The sequence below is a fragment of the Amphichorda felina genome, assembly GCF_050947745.1.
Source record: "Amphichorda felina strain 45539 chromosome Unknown scaffold_7, whole genome shotgun sequence".
NCBI lineage: Eukaryota > Fungi > Ascomycota > Sordariomycetes > Hypocreales > Bionectriaceae > Amphichorda > Amphichorda felina.
Genome location: NW_028145043.1, coordinates 2,090,542 through 2,103,484, shown reverse-complemented (window position 1 = coordinate 2,103,484; position 12,943 = coordinate 2,090,542). Strand labels below are relative to the sequence as shown.

Here is a 12,943-nt window from a genome sequence, read left to right as displayed (position 1 = left end):
AGCGGGGGATGGGACATGGAAGCCTTTTATGCCTGGCGTCGCTGTGTGATGCGTGCAGCAGCGTACACAGGGATGTCTCGGGGAGTATGGTAGGGCACTCGGATGTTGAAGTCGTACGAATCATGAAAGAACGGGAGAGACTCTTGGGCAAGCGGCAATAATGATAGTTTTATATCCGAGCAGGTCTCGTGGTTTCAGGAGGAGGGACAGAGAGAGAGAGAGAGAGAGAGAGAGAGAGAGGGTGTGTGTGTGTTTTTGTTTGAAAAAGGTTTGAAGTTTCGGTCAGCGGTATTGCACCCATGCTGGGGTAGGATTTGAGGCATCCGAATCGCACAGACCCTCCTCCTCTTGAGCACCTTCCCGTGCTCAACGGGAGAGGACTGAGGGATCGGGAGGTGACGGTGGTTCGATTCCATGTTTGGATGTTGGTGGAAGGGGGAGGATTGAAATTGGAAGTGAAGGAGGACTTGGCTCATTTTCGGAAGAGCTCCAACGATTTCCACTCTTGTAAACCCAGATTGAACCACACTGTATGTAACAAGAGGGCTCTCAACTCAGAAACATGGATATTGCACGTGAAAATAGGATTCTCCAAGGGCCATATCACACTCGTGAAAAAAAAAAGAAGAAGAAAAAGAAATGAAGATTGAAAAGAAAATACTGATGCCTGGAGAGGGAAAGTAAGGCGGACGTTGAAAGAAAGTGCACCATGGCAAGGCAGACCGAGTCTTTTGTGCGCGGACTATTAAAGCACTTTTCGCCCCCGACTTACATCGCGCGTTTCTACACCCCTTCTATTATCCACACACGGAACGAGGCGAAAACAAGACCCCAGGCTGCCGTCCAGTCGCTTCGGCATCCGCGGCGTTGAATCCTTTAGGCGTCCTCGGAGGTAACCGGTGGAGCGTCGTGGCTGTGTGTCTCGAGGTGGCAATTGGCATCTGTCAACCCACTCGCAAAACCACCATCTCTTCCCCTTGGCCCGGAAAACTTGCTCGGATTTCCAAGGAACCAATCCCTTTTCTCACAAGGCGATTTTGCCTCAGATTTGGAAGAAAGGAGGCCCGTCGAGTGGCGTGGAACCATCCCTAGCCCTGTTTTTCGGTAGGCGGGTGTGACGGTACCAAGGACTGTCCTAGCCCAACCAACACTTTTCATGGTGAACGCCTTACCTCTCGGGGGGGAAATGACGTGTCAAGCATCGCACCACGAAATATATACGCGTAGTATTATGTTCCATGTCTATATGCCGTCTATACATCCTCGTAGTAGTGGTTATCACAGTCTTGGTACAACGCTTGCCGGCTGCGCCTCACCGCCAGCAGGCCGTTGGCGAATCCTCTTCCTCCGTCGAGCCCTCGACGTGCTCAGGGACGGGTGATATCCTGCCAGTCGCCTCTGTGTGCCCCTCTTCTCCAGCCCGACGAGCGTCTTATCCCACTTCTTATAGCTCACATCGTACTGCACCCACTTGTCGAGCCCTTCCACCTGGATGTGGAACGACGGCAGGGCCAGCATCGTCAGATGCTGGCGCTCCACCCGCGTCCTGATCGTCTCTGTTTCCGCCCTGTACAGCGCCGGCAGTGTTGTCCTTACTTTCCCGGGCGCATAGTGCTTCAGTGCTCTCTCCAGGTGCGCCCGCTCGTGGACGGGCAGGGACGCCTTAAAAGCACTGGCATGCTCGTGGTAGTATGGCCGTATGTGAAATCTTTCGTTGACGCGGCTCGCCAACGAAATCCAGAAGCGCCCGTCCCAATGCCTTGGGGGTTCCATGGTACGCCACCCATGGTGCCTCTGTTCCGACTTCTCCAGGCCAGTGTGGGACTTGCTCTCCTTGTGCGCAGCCTTGGATCGCTCATCACGCCAATCCACAAACACGTCTGGCTGCTCTCCACGTGCGTTGTACGGCGCTCGAGAGAGGTACCACATGACCGTCTTTGACCCAATGATGGGTTCAAACAGAACACCTCCGATGGAGAAAGCTGTCGGGCGCCTCGCGCCGTTCTCGCGATTAGGATCGAGGCTGAGTTCGGGAAATAACTGATTCACAGAATTGCCGAGATTGGACGGAGGCGGCAGGTGCTTCTCAGGACTGACAAAGTCCATGAGCTGCCGAATGGCCAAGGCAGCGATGAGCCTCTGATGCGAATTCCGAGCTTCGTCTCTCGCAGCATCGTGAAACCGGGCAGGGCGGCCTTTGCGTGCGTTGAACGGGGGGAGCTTGATAATTAGGGTCCCCGCGCATGGGTCAAAGCTTTGAACAACAGCTTCCCTGATAAGCAGCCGTCGTGCCTCGGCTTCCTCCAGGTCGGCTCGCCGCTGTGATCTTTTGCACAGGGACAGAATCGCTGGCTTTTGTAGAGCTTCTGGCAAGGTGTGATGTTTTACCATGTGGCGGATCGCGTTCCTCGTGGTCATGGTCTGGTCCTTGTTGGTGTGGTCCTCGAACCACTCAATCTTGTTGGCCTCACACGTTGCCCTGAGGCTGTCCTTGTCAAACTCCAACAGCGGCCGGTAGACTGTCACACCGCCATCCTCGCTGTCAAGGGATTTCAGGAGGGGCATACTAGCCTCTTGCACCGAAGCAATACCGCGGTGGAAGTGCATATCGTCGAATGAGGCCCATGTATCGGTCAGATCAGCCGGTTGCAGACCCTGCTCCTCCCTGAATATCTTTCGCAGCATCCTAGTCTGCCTAACAGAGGGCCGGAATTTGAGGTTGGGATCGCGAGACTTTTGATCTTGGAGCAGGCCGCTCTTGTAGACGGCATACATTCCATGGCTTTCCGGCATGTCGTTGGCCGCCCTGATTCCCCGGAGGCCACGGTAGCCATGGCCGTTGAGGAGGCGCATGAGCACAGTCTCGTACTGGTCGTCGCTGTGGTGGGCCGTGAAGAGGGAGGGGCTCATGAGGCCACGGCAGCTCATTCCTAGCCAGTAGTAGCGTTGATTCCGGGCTAGACTCTCGATGTTTTCGAGCTCGGCCGGTTCAATGCCCAGCCTGCGGAGGTCCCTCCACCTCATGTTACGGACTATGCTTTTCAAGCCCAGCTTTCGGCACTGCCTCGCCACCTTCAAGGCTTCCTGCTCACTTTCGGGTCGCAAGTTGTGGTTGACAATGATGGTACATGGTACCTGCATGGGGTAGTCTCCCAACCTGTAGCCGGGAAACATCTGGTGGAACTCGGAGAAGAGGTAGGCCAGTGCCATGGAGTCGACGCCGCCGCTGATGGCTAGGGCTGGATAGGAACGGTGTTAGCAACAAGCATCCAAAGTGCAACATGTCGAGAGGCTAACCAGGTGTACGGGGACGGGCCCAGCTGGCCGAGGGAAACTGGGAGCGACATGTTGCGTCGAGGGCGTCCTTGAAGTCGATGATGCGAACCGGCCTGGTGACCTGGTTGCGGAACAAATGCGCTGCAGTCGAGCCCATTCCTCCATTGTCGAGCGCGTACGCTACCGGCGCCGCGTCTGCGCATCCGAATCCATCGAGTTGGGACGGGGAAGTTGGTGCAAAAGATGGATGAAGTTGAAAGTCGAGCTTGTGGCAGGTTCCAAGGCCCGTGCTGGCCCCGCTGATTTACCGGCGCGCGACTCAGTAAGGTAGTAGGTATTATAATATCGGTATCCGTACTACAGCACTATGGCAGCCTTGGCCTTCTACAACAATGGCAACTTGCAAGGGCATGCAAGGCTGTGTAGCTTGTGGGTTGATACGAATCATCGCCTCGCAATGGATATCTCATGGATATCTCATAGGGATCCCCGATATCAATGAACGTGACTCTAACACCCCCCTCTAAACTCCCCCTACCTCCGTCTCCAATATTACAGAATACCCAGCGAACAGGGTAGTGGACCAGCAACCACTGGCCAGGATTCAAGCGCCCAGACGCGTCGTGCATATCGCCACGAGCTGCCTGGGACTGCCAGGGACCGGTTGGCCAACAGCTGCACAGAGCCTGGCAGTGAGGCAAAACCGCAGATCCCAGCATTTCAGAGCACTGCCGGCCGACTGGCTGGGATTCGCCCGTTGCCAGCCGGCCTCAAAGCCTCAAAGTCTCTCCCATCGAGGGACGCCATGCACGTGCTACGTAGGTAGGTATGCAACCTCCATGTCCTCTGCATCTTCTCCCCTGCGCCAACTCTCTCCATCTCAGCCCTGACAGCGACTCCCCGTACTGGACAATGCGTCTCCGTGCTTGCCTCTTCTTCCGCGCACCCATGCTGCCGTGAATCTCTCTCGCCCACCTTCCGAGCACCGATCATCAATCGCCACCGCCGCTGCCCCTCCAATAAGCTCACGCCTCCCAAGCTCACGCCTCCCAGGCTCACGCTTCCAGCCCGCCAAACCTCTGCCATTCTTCTCCCCCACGATCCCTCCACACCGCGTTCCATGACGTGACATAACTCGCGCCAAATGGTCTCCCAGCCCGAAACCTCCAGCTCCCTCTCCCTCCGCGGCCCGTCGTCCGCCGTCTCCCGCCCGGCCATCTCGCGCACCAAGCGATACAACCGCTCCCACGCCGGCGGCGCCTCCTACGTGCCCCAGAACGAATTCCCCGTCTTCTCCCAGAGCGGCGATGTCGAGATCCTCGTCCGCGCCGGCCCCGTCGAGAACCGCTACCTGCTGCACCGCCATACCCTGACGCGCTGCAGCGGCTTCTTCGAGGCCAGCACCTCCGACCAGTGGTCCAAGGCCCGGCCCCTGCTGGCAGGCGGCAATGAGCTGGCCAGGATCGGTGAGGACGATGTCGCGGCTTCCATGCCCACGGGTTCGGCGGTTGGGTCGGCTATTGACGGCGACGTGGACAGCGGCATAGGATCGCCGCCCAGGAAGAGGTGGAGGTATGAGCTGGATCCGGGCGAGGGCGAGGGCGACATACCCATGCTTGTGCAGAAGGACGAGTCTCGCGATACCTCGAGCGGTTCAATATTCGGGCCTGGCGACACGGCGCGATCCTCTTCGCACTCGCGCAGCACCAAGGGAAGCCACTCCCACTCCCACTCCGCTTCCACCTCGTCGAACCGCGACTTCTTCCGCTCAGTCTCGAATCTGAGCCTCGGTCCTCACCATAGCAACCATAGCCACCACCGCCGGCACCACTCTTCGTCTTCCGTGCCTCAGCCATCGAAGGCAGACCAGGATCTTCTCCGCGACTATGACAACCTCTTCCGCACCATGTACAACTACCCGCCCATCCTCGACGGCGTTAACGTGGCCGACGCCTATGTCCAGTGCAAGAGCCTTCTGAACCTGGCAGACCAGTACGACGCCCTGGGTGTCGTCGGACCCAGGGTTGACCACCATCTCCTGCAGTTCCAATCGAGGTTATGGAAGCAGATTGCCAAGTACCCCATATCCTACCTCCGCCTGGGATACCTCGCCCGGAGCAAGGTCATCTTCCAAGAGGCCCTGATCCACGTCGTCGGGCAGTGGCCCTCAGGTGAGCGGAGCCTACGCGCCGCCTTGCCCGACATCGTGCTCGACATCATCGAGGACAAGGTCGACGAGCTCGAGGAGACAGTCAGCCGCGTCGAGGGCCGCCTCTTCCGCCTCAGCCTCACCACCAGCCGCGGCGAGCGCGTCACCCCGGCCACCAGCTACCTCGACTGGCTCGCCGTCAGCCTCTTCCGCCAGTGGCTCGCTGACAACACCTCCCCGCAGCCACCAGCAGCACCACCTCCTCCTCCACCGCCGTCCCTCCCCTCGACCGACCGCCGCTCCCGCTCCCGCGCGCCCCTACCACCCGCCGTCCCGCCCCTGACGTCCATCGGCCGCGCCTACCGCACCCTCGGCTCTGCCAACCCGGCATCCTACCTCGGCCACGACGACTGCAAGCGCTTCCTCAAGCTCACGCCCGACATGTACAGCCGCGACAACCTCCGCCGCTTCGAGAGGCGCATGGACGAGCTCAAGTCCATGGCCCGCGGCATCGTCCGCCCCCTCATGGGCAGCGACCTGGAGCTCGAGCTGAGCGGGTCCAGCCGTGCCGCCGACGGCATAGGCTACCTGACCTGCACGGCCGTCGGGAGCCGTGACCTTCCATGGGCGCTGGAGGACTAGTAGCCCGCCCGGCCGCCCGGCCGCCCGGCCAGTCCCTTTCCCCCACACCCCCGCCCTTTGGTTTTTGGTGTTATCCTTTTTTTTCGGCCTAATGTCTCACATATACCACGTGGGGCGCCGTCGACGCTGTCTAGTTTGGTGTTTGGCATTTATGGAATGGTTCAACGATATATGAATTTGATGTGTATACGGACGAATGGATGGTAGGTTTGCACGGATACCCCCTGGCACTGTTGCTGGTTTGCCCCAAGGGGCCTCCTTTGTTCATAAATACATGCTACCAGCACTCGGAGCTGCGCTCTCTGTCATAATCTTGTTTTTTTGTTACTCTGTTGCTTATTACGCGTTACCGATATGAGATAAATGACTAGCCAAAAGCACTACTACTACCCACGGTATCCTTGCGCGCCATGTAGTCGTGCTTGCTCTCTCCAACGCCATAGATAGAACGCCTTGTTATTCCCAGCGTGACCGCCGCTCAGAGGCAGCAAACAAAATGCATTCATTACGCGTAAAGAAAAGAAAGAAGAAAGGTCCCTCACTCCTTGCCAACCAAGAAATTCTCGTCCCCCGAGATGGTGCTCACCTCGAGGGACGACTGGCCGTCGCCCTTGGAACCCCGGATGATGCGGGGGAAGCCGGCCTGGGTCGACGTCTTGAGGCCCTTGCCGCGGAACTTGAGGCTGCCGGACATTGTCTGCGCCTCGAGGTGGCCGGTCCAGGAGGCTGGGTAGCGCATCAGGATATTACCACTGATGGAGGTGTGCTTAGACTGGAGGTTCGAGAGGGGATGGAGGCCATAAGAATGGTCGTGGTCCGTCGAGTGAGCCGACTCGCTGTGGGGGTGAATTACGAGCACGGGGCCGTCACTGTCCTTGTTCTTGATGTCGCTGTTTCTATTGCTCGGGGCCTCCAGGCCTTGACCTCCCTGGAGGCCCTGTAGATCGGTCCACCACGGCTCGAGCAGGCTCAGCTGCGTATAGCCGCTCTTGGTCTCTGTCGCCATCGACGGCGTGGAGTGCTCAGCCTCTAGCACGGGCCATAGCCGTAGGGTCAGATCTCCCGACTGCGAGGTGAACTTGGTAGATGAGCCCACGGCCAGCTCGGCGCGTATGTTGCCCGAGACGGAGTCCATCCTGACGACGTAGTCGCGCGCTGGGATGCTGGTCTCGGGCTTGCTGGACTTGATGGCCGCCTCGATGGGCTCCGTCAAGTCGATGTCACCCGAAACGGTAGCGACGTTGAGGACGGCCGACTTGGGGTTCTCGGGGTCGGCTAGCTTTGGCCAGACATCGGTCGATACATCGCCAGAAGCAGTGGAGATGTCAAGGAGATCGTAGAGGGGGTACCAGCCGGTGACGTCCCCGCTAACGGTCTGCAGTCGGATCTCACGCGAGGCGACCTTGTAAGGGAGAACACCGTTAACTGGTTTAGGCGTGGTAATGTCCCCTACAACGGAGTTAAGGGAAGCCTTGGTTTCCAAAGTGAGGTCCAGCCCCTTGAGCACGTCAATGTCGAGATGTGTCACATCTGCCTCGAGGCGGTCGAGGAAGGCGTCGGTAGGGACCCAGACGGTGATGCGGATCTGCATGCAAGGCCGGAGATTGGTGCTGTCCCAATCCACCCTCCTGGGAGTGAGCATCGTGAAGCGCTGGTCGTCATTGTCCCAGTCTGCCTGGACGTTCAGGTCCTTGCGGTTGGATATGACCTCGAGGTCGACTTGGCTAGATTCATGGCCGGGAGAGGGTCTCAAGACGAGAGTGCCGCTAACATGAGGCTCGCGGCCACTACGGTGGTCGTCATCCTGGGACTTCTGGATGATTTTGAGGCTCCTGCCGGCGTTGAATTCGATCACGGACGACACCTTGGCAAAGGTGTATGGGGTGTTTTGGCAGTTCCGGAGGTTGGTCCACCCGAGGTCGCCGTGGGAATAGTCAGGCGGCGTGATGGGGTCGGGGTCCTTGGGCCCAGGTGGGTTGATCTACATCAGATGTCAGTATAACTGGCACTATTGGGGGCAGGTTCGCAAGTAGGCAGACGCACAGGATCATTGCTGCCGCCACCGCCGCCACCGCCGCCGCCGCCGTTGTTGTTATTGTTGTCATTATGGGGCTTGATGGTGAAGGTGCCGAGGAGCATGGCAAAGATGGAGAGGACAAGCAAGACACCGAGGATGCTGCGGATCTTCCTCCTCACGTTGGTGAAGGAGCACTGGTCCTTGAACCGCTGCCACCACGAACCACCACGCTGACTCACCGGTCCGTCGCCCATGGACTCCGGGTCACGGGGGAGAAGCCTCTGGTACTCCTCAGGGACGCCCATTGTGGCGTCCTGGTGCGAGGGGCTGCTGGTGCTGGGTGGAAACGTTTGGTATCCCGGCCCGGTAGAGGGCGGTGACGTCGGGCTGGTGGGAGAGCGAGGCGAGTAGGCGGGAGGGGCGTCAGTCGGGGTGGGCTGGAAGTGAGGCCTGGTATCCAGCTGGGGAGGGGCGGAGGGAGAGGAGTAATGGTCGTCCTCGACGCTGCGCCTGTGATGGTGCGCGGGAAGATGGGATGCTGGGCGTGGCTGAGAGGGAGCAGGTGACGAGGCGTGCTGATTATTTAACCTCCGCTCCTCGTCGGCCTCCCTTGCCTTTGCGCTGGCATCCTGCTCGCGCAGAGTGGGATCCTCGACGAGGACATTGGGGACCGACGGCACACTCGGGTAGCTGGGGGAGCGCTGGGATTGGTGCTGGGGCAGCTGGGACTGAGGATGGGCATGGGGATGGGACGACGAGGCCGCGTCAGAGGATGATGACGCGTGGAAGTACCCATCCGCAGGCGAGAGGGCGTCGTGCTGGTCGTCGTCCGAGTCGTCCAGTGTCGAGTAGAGGTTGTCTGAATAGGGGGCTGGCATTGCTGCAGTGCTGCAGATGCGAAGACTAATATGAGGACAGCAACCGGGCGGCAGTTCCGGCGATAGTGCGAGTAAGGTTGTGCGTTGCAGGTCTGCAGGAAATAGGCCCAGAGTAATAACACCTCAAGGGGTCAATGGGAGTCAAAAGGAGTCAAAAGGAGGCAAGAGGTCTAGAACGACAGTATCACAGGTGGGATCCGAGCAATCGCTCGACCTGCGCGTTCTAGGTATTGCTGTTCCTTTGAGCAATGACAGTCAACGACTCAATACTCGTAATACAGGCAGGTCAATGGATGAGGTTGAGAGAGGGGAAGAGTCAGTGCGAAGAGGAATGCGCACCTCTGACCTGGGTAGGCATGCACATACTGCCTACTACAATGTGATACGGCGTATCCCGGCCTCGACTCCAACAAGCCAAGACACTCCAGCCTTGATCCCTGGCATCCATGTCCCTCTTCACTGCAGTCACTGCAATCGCCATCGCTGCAAGTGAGGGGCCAATCTGTCAGCCGCAACTAACGGCCACCAGTGCCCACTGCTCACTGCCCACCACAAAAGTCCCCGGCAATGTGCGTGCCACCACCCTGGTAAGGCTGCCGTACCCGAAGCTGTGGCAAGACTCGTAATACCATCGTATGTGTGCGCACTGCAAGTACATAGCATAGTACTAAGATCAAGACTCGTAAGCCCCCGCAATCCTCGCCTCGTCTCGTCAAGGATCCACCAGCCCAACAAGCGCTGATACTACATAGTAAACTTCACGGCCGTGCCGGCTTGCTTTTAATTCTGCCTCCGAGACCGGGGCTCTATAACCTCTAACAAGTAATAGATCATGCCTATAAACACACGTCGCCAGCTCTTCGCAATCCGCCATATACACGCCTATTGGGGTAGTTCCGTGCCGACGCCGTAGGGCCATAAAGGAACCCTATCCAAATCCAGAGAGACCAGTCGCTGCCTCCCCTTCCAACGACGGTCAACATATCCATAGTACCACGGCGCCCAGCCGCCATCCATCATCACCCCCCCGGTGGGCGTCGCGCTCCCTCTCTCTCACGTCAACCCGAGCAGCTTCTTCGAGTTCTCGTACACCACCCACGTGATGCTCAGCGCCGGTGCCACCTTGAGCATGTTCGGTGTCAGGCCCTTGTACAGCCCGCGGTAGCCCTCCTTCTGTATCGTCTTCTGCGTCACGTCCCAGACCCCCGTGTACGTCGCCGAGTGCATCACCGTGCCCTGCGTCTGCAGCCGCGTCCGCACCACGTTGAGCGGGTACACCACCGTCGCGCCGATCGCCCCGGACGTCGCCCCTATCGCTCCCGTCACCAGGTTGCCTGGGTTCGCGTCGTCCTCGTGCACGCCGTAGTACTTTGCGTACGTCGTGCGGTACGTCGTTTTGAGCAGTTCAAACATGCCCATGTCGATGGCGCTGTATGGGAACATGCCCACAAGTCCCATCGTGACACCCCTGTAGCAGGCTCTCAACCCACCATCGGCGAACATCTTGATAGCAGTCTGTCGCACCAGGGCGCCGCCCCTCAGGCCACCCTGTACAGTCTCACACTGGAGTCGGAATTTGAGGGTATCAAGTGGGTAGACGCAGAATCTACATAATCTGTCAGCGAGGGCCCGCGAAGACAAGCCGTGGGGAGGAGCCTGCTCACTGTGCAATCATGCCGGCCACACCGCCAGCGGTGAACTTGGAGTATGAGCTGATCCGCCTAGGGTCGTCATGGCCTTCCAAGTTGGCCAATGCTCTCTTGGCAGCCTCGTAAGAGCCGAATTTGATGGCCGTCTCAGGCATGACCTTGGCCACATTGAGCCCGTTGCCTATTTCCAGCATCAGCATGCCTGCTTGCAAGGTGGCCTCGGCGCACAGAATTTGAACTCACCAGCAAAGAAACTTTTTGCGCCCCCCGACCGAAGAATATCGCGGATGGCATCTTTGAACGGGCGCACTGCGTTTTTTACTGTAGAGGCAGTGCGGCCCTGCTTAGCAGAGCCAGCACCCTCAGCCGTCTTGCTGCTGGTGTTGACGAGGAGATAGACCTTAAGGCGGTCGAGAGGGGCAGTGGCTGTCCGCGAGACACCACCGGCGATGGCACCCGCAAGGAAGTAACCTGGATCGGGGACAAGCTCTGTCAGTACAAACTTCTTTCTGGTTCGGACGGCTGCGGCGGTTGAGGACCGTTGACGGGAGTCCCGGGTGCCATCGCCGACGTCCTGCCCAACGGCATCTGCTACTACTGCCTCTTGGTCCTGCGGGTAGGAAGCCGGCCGCGTCGCGCCAGCAGCACCAGTGGCATCTGTGGACGGGGACGGGCCATCCAACTCGGAGCCTGTACCCGGTGTTGCTGGGGGTGCTATAGGCGGCTCTGGTACATTCGTCGTGTAATCGGAAGGAAAAGCGACTCTAAGGAGAGAGCCGAAGAGAGACTGTATGAGAGAGCTGAAGGAGCTTGCCGTACCTAGGCCTTCCAGAGTTTCCTCGCTCACAATTGAATCTCCTTCGGGGGTGACGTTCACCACAGAGCAGTAGAATGACAACACCGCTCCCAGGTGCGAGTTGTTGTGTTCACGCGCCGGCATGAATAGGAGAAAGTCCCTGCGGAATGCATTGTCAGCTGCGTACTTCCCGCCATCATGGGAGTGGGCATTTGCGCCTGTAGGGGGGTTTGGTGGTTTGCCTGGAGTGAGTGGTGATGACTTGGCTCATCACGCCCCCATCTCCAACCACCTCGGCACATGACATGCCAATGCTCCAGATGACAGTTGGAGGCGGGGAAATCGAGCACCACCCGTGAAAGCGCAACCGGCAGACAGACCTGAAGCCAGGTCAAATGTTCCAACGTACCTCCACTCATTAAATGTGACGTAGCCGTCATTATTATGGTCCATTTCCTGGAAGAAATTGCTCAGGCGCTGGCCGGACACAGTCAACCCGGCACTGCGGAAAGCTGTCTGGAGCTCCTTCTTGTCCAGCTTCCCGTCGCCGTCCGTGTCGATAGACGAGAAGAGGTCGAAGAGTTGGCGTTCGGCTCGCTGGCAAAATGTCCGGAACTCTGCACGGTAAGAAAAAGAAAACATCAGAATCCGAATATACCAACGAGGCTACACCATGAGCAGTTGAGAGGGGGCCACCGTACCTTCATATTGGATTTTGCCATCCCCGTTGGTGTCCACCTCCTTCAGTGTCTTCTTGAGCATCTCGTCCGCATTTTTCATCGCTGCACAGCCGGTCAATACGGAAATTGGGGGTCATTTCGAGAGGGCTCGGGGTCCCATACGGTGGTCGATCTTGCGGAAGCCCTTCTTCAGGGCCTTGAAGTCCAGCTCGCCGGTATGACCGGGGTCGAGCGAGATCCAGAGCTGCTCTATCCGAGCATCACGCTGGTTCTGAGACTCGTTGAAGCCGTGCTCCAACTCGGCGACCAGCTTGGACGGGCTCATAGCGGCGGCATGTCTCGTCGAGGGAACAGGCCCGCTCGCGAGGTCGGGTTTTGCTTTGGTGACGTGAGAGAAACCTTGGGCTGGTTATTGAGATAACAACATGGTAGGGCCCAGGCGTTTTCGCGTTTCGAAGATTCGGCGGGTCTGCTGGTTTGCTGGTGTGTGTGCCAATTGAGGGACTTGTCGCCTCGTCGATGCTGGGGGAGGGTCGGAGAGAGGCGGGTAGGCGGACGTGATGCGATGCGATGTGCTGCAACTGGGGGGTTGCGCCGGGTCCTATGCAGCTGTGAGATGTCGTAACCTCGATCGTCCGGGCCAAGATGTGGCACAACTGGTTGACATCCAACAGGGCTGGCACCTCGCCAACTCACGTCCCGAGTGAAAGCTCCGCTTGTTGGCAGTTCAGGTGGAGCCCCTTGCCCAGAAGAGCCCCCGTGCCACTGAGTCACTGGTCCCAAATTGCTAATGGCCATGCAATCATTGCACCTGAGCAGCCTGATCAACTATGGCCAATCGATAAGACCTGCACGC

General features: G+C 58.6%; 4 protein-coding genes across 4 annotated transcripts; 1 reads left to right on the top strand and 3 right to left on the bottom strand.

Annotated features, from left to right (window-relative positions):
* Positions 1 to 1,278: 1,278 nt before the first annotated feature.
* On the bottom strand, positions 1,279 to 3,433 carry ACO1O0_007450 (tRNA lysidine(34) synthetase; the record flags this gene model as incomplete). Its single annotated transcript, XM_083196823.1, has 2 exons — positions 1,279 to 3,239; positions 3,298 to 3,433. The coding sequence occupies 2 exons, from the start codon at positions 3,431 to 3,433 to the stop codon at positions 1,279 to 1,281; spliced, it is 2,097 nt and encodes a 698-aa protein (XP_083048031.1).
* A 987-nt stretch (positions 3,434 to 4,420) lies between these two features.
* Positions 4,421 to 6,067, top strand: ACO1O0_007449 (uncharacterized protein; the record flags this gene model as incomplete). The annotated part of the gene is made up of 1 exon (XM_083196822.1): positions 4,421 to 6,067. The coding sequence occupies one exon, from the start codon at positions 4,421 to 4,423 to the stop codon at positions 6,065 to 6,067; it is 1,647 nt and encodes a 548-aa protein (XP_083048030.1).
* A 538-nt stretch (positions 6,068 to 6,605) lies between these two features.
* On the bottom strand, positions 6,606 to 8,962 carry ACO1O0_007448 (uncharacterized protein; the record flags this gene model as incomplete). Its single annotated transcript, XM_083196821.1, has 2 exons — positions 6,606 to 8,048; positions 8,111 to 8,962. 2 exons carry the CDS (start codon positions 8,960 to 8,962, stop codon positions 6,606 to 6,608), a joined length of 2,295 nt encoding a protein of 764 aa, XP_083048029.1.
* A 1,053-nt stretch (positions 8,963 to 10,015) lies between these two features.
* Positions 10,016 to 12,412, bottom strand: ACO1O0_007447 (mitochondrial carrier domain-containing protein; the record flags this gene model as incomplete). Its single annotated transcript, XM_083196820.1, has 6 exons — positions 10,016 to 10,568; positions 10,627 to 10,792; positions 10,855 to 11,567; positions 11,817 to 12,024; positions 12,109 to 12,189; positions 12,250 to 12,412. The coding sequence occupies 6 exons, from the start codon at positions 12,410 to 12,412 to the stop codon at positions 10,016 to 10,018; spliced, it is 1,884 nt and encodes a 627-aa protein (XP_083048028.1).
* Between the last annotated feature and the right edge of the window lie 531 nt (positions 12,413 to 12,943).